At 49.9% G+C, this 4,850-nt stretch overlaps 2 protein-coding genes across 3 annotated transcripts in view; one reads left to right on the forward strand and one right to left on the reverse strand.

Moving 5' to 3' along the window:
- Positions 1 to 4,850, forward strand: part of plp2b (proteolipid protein 2b) — a 20,983-nt gene that overhangs the window by 10,431 nt on the left and 5,702 nt on the right. For both annotated transcript variants that reach the window (XM_014010992.1, XM_014010991.1), the window contains exons 3-4: positions 3,796 to 3,951; positions 4,040 to 4,138. In XM_014010992.1, the coding sequence (XP_013866446.1) occupies positions 3,796 to 3,951; positions 4,040 to 4,138 (255 nt within the window). The remainder of the gene's footprint in view (positions 1 to 3,795; positions 3,952 to 4,039; positions 4,139 to 4,850) is intronic.
- Positions 2,362 to 3,221, reverse strand: LOC106519354 (uncharacterized; the record flags this gene model as incomplete). Its single annotated transcript, XM_014010990.1, is given in 1 exon segment — positions 2,362 to 3,221. A coding segment is annotated over 1 exon segment (860 nt), but the record flags the coding sequence as incomplete, so codon positions are not given.

Below are 4,850 nucleotides of genomic sequence, written 5' to 3' on the forward strand. Positions count from 1 at the left end.
GGGGGGAGGACCAGGGAGGATGATTCAACCACTCAACCATTAGATGTCACTGAAAACAACAAATCCTACACACTGTGCTTTTAATAATCATCACTCAATTCCACAATATTTGTTTACTCAGACTTCTTGGTTATCAGTGTGCAAAAATGGCAACGGTTAGCTGTTTCACTACTATAAGACTATAATATTTCTACCTTAATAACTCTAATGCAAAATTGACAACTTTGTAATGATTAAAAAAAGAATTGACACAACCTTCTCTGGATATGTAAGACATCCAAAAACCACTTAAGAACTGGTTCAGCTCAGGTCCTAAAGACAAACTAAAGTCTCGTACAAACAGGGATCAGCTTCAAAGTTTGGCTGTTTGTCCTCACAAATACACACAGCCTTTGTAACTCACCAGGAAAGTGATTACAACTCTGTGTCTCTGACTAATCTCCATGTTTTGGCGGTGGAAGTGTTGTTTATCACTTCACAGTTGTCATGCAGTTTGTTGGAGCTGAGTGAAAGAAGTTGCCCACGCAGTTTCTCAGCAACAACAGCAGCATTATGAAGAATAGACTGATAGTGAGCTGCAGGCTGCCTGGGTTTATGATTTCTGCACACTGGCAGCATTTTACTGCACTGAGAAGAATGCTCTCTTCTCAGCTCACTTCTAATGCACTTTTTTTTSCCTCATATGGAAAAATATACCAGAACAAACGATCACTGTAGATCTAAGCTGAAAGCCGTGTGTGATAGCTGCGCAGCTAGCGTCCAGTTCAGTGTTTGAGGAGAACGTTGGTTACTTATTGTAACGCCAGATTCTATGAGTATAGGCGTAGCCCTTTAAGGCTATCGCTAGTGGGTTTATCCCTCGCACGCAGCTCAACACTGAAAACTCGTAGTCCACGCCCACCCACTGGGTGGGCCTCCCCCGGTCTGTATAAATAGCAGTCAGACCGGACAATCGACTCCCTAAAAGACTTTTTCTTCAGCCAATTAGGAACCAGTGAGGCCCATAGCTTARAGGGCTGCACCTATACTCATAGWATCTGGGGTTACAATACGTAACCAACRTTCTATTTCGTATAGGCTTSGCCCTTTAAGGCTATCGCTAGTGGGTTAAAGGCGAAGCTGGATGTAGTCCATGCCTCACTGGGTCCATTCAGACCATAATATGAAGCATCTGCTCGCACATAACAAAAAACACTCACAGCCTGAAATGCGTAATCGTTCTGGTGAACATTTTCCATCACCTGTCTGATTCTCAGCATGTGGARCGGCCTCTCCATGATCGAGCTGTTGAACAGAGACAGGTCCAGAATGGGTCTCACTCCTCCCGTTTTTTTGGGGACCAAAAAATAACGGGAGTAGAACCCCGCATTTTCCTCTCCGCGGGGAACCGTGGAAATGACCTTTTTTTAACCTCAGTTCCTGAAGTTCTGACCGGAGAGCAGCGCTCTGCTCTGGAGATGACAGAACCGTCTCCACAATCCCTCTGAACGGCGGCGAGCGACCTGCAAACTGCAGCGTGTAACCCCTGCTGATCAGCTGATCCATCCACCTGTCGAGGGAACATGCGCGCCGCCACTCTGAGTAACGCTCTGAAAGCGGGCGTGCATTTATGTGTGGTGCTGTGGTCCGCACGGACTCTAGCAATGTTAGAGCCCCTACCGCCRTCCCCTGCCTCGCAGCTGCTCCAGAGGGAACCCATGGGGGGCTTGGACAGAAAGGGCTGCCTGTCACCCTTCATGCAGCACTTGGGCTGACGGGAGAGAGCCAGCGTGTTCTGACTCTGCTTGGGCGTGGGCCGCTGCTGGAGAGATGACGCACTCTGTGAGGTGTGTGTGAGGAGGCAGCAGGAACATCCAGATGTTCTGACTGCTCAGAAAAAACTCTGCTGGAATCAGACTGCGCAGAAGAGCCAGACTGATCTGCTGAAACAGAAAAACTCTGTGCAGAAAATGTGGAGCTGCGGCGCCTCGTAACCAGCTGTTTTAGAGGTGAGCGACTCGCTGTGTGTGATGGAGCTGCTGTGAGATCAGCTGATCTGACAGACAACATGGATTTTGTAGGAATTTCGCGCTTAGTGAGATGTTCGTGTTTTATTTCAAAACATTTCACATTTTCACACAGTTCCCCCCAACTTGTCATTTCTTGTTCTGCCTTCTCCACGGGCCCTGCTGCTGATGACTGGACCAGGATGGCTCAGACTGACGGCCTCTGGCTGGAGGGCGGGGGCGCTGGCTGTCTTCCCGGGAACAAACGGCGAGCGGAGGATGAGGATGGCGGAGGAGCTGGGCGGGAAGAGGCTGCAGCTGCTGTGGAGCATCTTTCCTGCTGACGGCAGCCACATCGGTCCCTCCAGCGACCCGAGGTTCAGGTTGAGGCCGCACCAAGTGGCGAAAAGACTCAGAAACCTCCTGAGTCTGCTGAGACTTCTTCACGAGAGAGTAGACGTTGGCACCAAACAGCCCGTCAGCTGTGATGGGACCATCCAGCAGATCCTTCCGGAGCTTCTCCGTCATGGATGGAGCCAGGTGGATCTGGGTGGCCCAGGCAGCGATCCCCGAGGAGCAAATCACTGTGGTGGCGCACAGGTTCAAGATTGCGTCAGCCTCCTTACAGAGAGARCTCTTTAGATCCTCTGGCAGGGCAGTTTCCTCCAGCTGCTTGGAAATGCCGTAAGCGAACACCTCAGCAAGACCTGGATCCAGAGGGGGGACAGAGGGAAAACTCCGCTCTGTAAACCCCTCCACCCTGGTGATGGGCGCGTAGGTGGAGACTGGCGCCCTCAGCTTGGCGGGCTCAGCCGCTGCTTCAGCCAGGAAGTCCATCACGGCGGGAAACTGAGGCCAGATGGGGTCYGGGCAGCGACTTGAGGCAGAACCAAACCTTCCCGCCAGCTCATTCAAGTGGGACGGGGGAGGCTGTGGGACTGGAAGTCCCTTAGCGCTAGCAGCCTCCTGAATCAAGCTAGGCAGCTCGAGGAGGAGCGCGCCCACTGCTGGGAGCGGGGTGGTGGTKGACATTGGAAGCCCGGGGTTGACTGAGCAGTCGCTCAGTTGCTTTTCCTCCAGGATGGCGCTCTCCATTACGGAGGCAGAGTCACTGCCGCTTACGCTATCATCGGAGTCGTCTTCACCCTCGCCATTTCCCCCGGTGTCTTCTTTGCTGGCGGGATCATTCGTTTCCCGCTCAGCGCTGCTAGCTTGCTGAGCACAGCTAGCTTCCTCCTGCAAGCGGGTACCGGACTTGGTCGACTCACCCGGCGGTCCAATAAGAGCCTTGAAAAAGGCTACCCTCCGCCTCCTCTCCTCCAGCGGGAGGAGAGCTCAGGGACGACAGGTGGGCTGAGGTTCCAGGGCGGGGTCGGTGTGCCAAGGTCCCAGGCATCTCTCGCAGGTCTCGTGGTTGTCGAAGGATAAGATGTTACCCGTCTGCCACGACGGGCACAAACGAATAATGTTGTACATCTTCTCAATGTTGCTTGAAGAAAAAAAGGGAGCCGATTGTCCGGTCTGACTGCTATTTATACAGACCGGGGGAGGCCCACCCAGTGGGTGGATGTGGAGTACGAGTTTTCAGTGTTGGTCTGCGCGCGAGGGATAAACCCACTAGTGATAGCCCGAAGCCTATACGAAATAGAATTATTTTTCTCATGTTAAATTTAGAGCAAATGCTTATAAATGCAGCTGTTGTCTGTAGYTTTAAAAGGCTAAAGTTAGCCCTGTTTGCCGACAGACCTGAAAATATGGTTATGAACTTTTTTCTCTTTGTTTTTCTAATCTTGTCTCCTGTTTTCCCCAGATCCTCAGTCTGATAGTCCTCATCTGCTATGCTGCCTCTTTGTACGGAGGCTACACTGCTGTGGCCATCTGTGAGATGGTCTTTGCCATAATCRTCTTTGTCATCTTCATGCTGGAGCTGGACAAGCAGTTCCTGGTAGTCCACTGGGTCTGGACTGTGAGTCCTCCACAGGAGCATGAAAACACACTCTGACATGCTGAGGTATAAAGTTGCTTCATCTTCCGTGTTCCCCTCATCTGTGCAGGACTTTTTCCGCGCCATAATCGGYGCCTGCCTTTACGTCATCACGTCTCTCATCTGTGTGATCGGTGGAGCTGGGGACGGAGCGCGTATCGCAGGCGGGGTGAGTGAAAACACCATGACTCAGCCCGAGCTCTGATGTCCGTTGTGAAACTGCGCATCCTGGTTCTGGCTTTGTTGTGTGTGTGTGTGTGTGTTATTTTATTTTTGATAAATCAGTCATCGTTTGCAGGATGGATGTGCAGAAAAAAACTTGTTGATCTGTGTTGTTACTGTTGAGTAATATCAGAATTAGATCTTATCTCAGGTTTTCTTCCTTTGACGATTGAGCGGAAACTGTTAGATTTTGCAATGCAAACTCCTCCTGTTGGGAGGGTTTATTTTTTCAATCGTTTAATTTTGTATAAAAAATAAATCATATTGCAAATCATTTTTCTAAATTCCAACCTTCTGGCCTTGGGAAATAATAAAAAAGAAATACATTAGAAATGTAGTCTGTCACGCTGCACTGTTGGTACTTAGTTTCAGCACATCTGATTTTTTTAACACATTCTCAGGTCGGACTATGACCTAGTCCTTACCGACTGTGGGTTTTTCGGGTTTGCGTGATGTATGAGGTTAACATGAGGGATCACGATTAAAGGTTAACTTGACGGTCTGTGGTTAACATGAGCGATCAGGGTTAATGGTTTACTTTAGAGTCTGTGGTCAGGGTTAGGCTCTATAAGGCTAGTAGAAGTTACATTTAGGGTCTAAGATGGTTAGTTTCGCGCAATTCTAGACTTGTAAAAACACCGTCCTCCTCTGCCCCATCT

This window comes from Austrofundulus limnaeus, unplaced genomic scaffold (assembly GCF_001266775.1).
Source record: "Austrofundulus limnaeus strain Quisiro unplaced genomic scaffold, Austrofundulus_limnaeus-1.0 Scaffold75, whole genome shotgun sequence".
In the NCBI taxonomy this organism is placed as follows: Eukaryota; Metazoa; Chordata; class Actinopteri; order Cyprinodontiformes; family Rivulidae; genus Austrofundulus; species Austrofundulus limnaeus.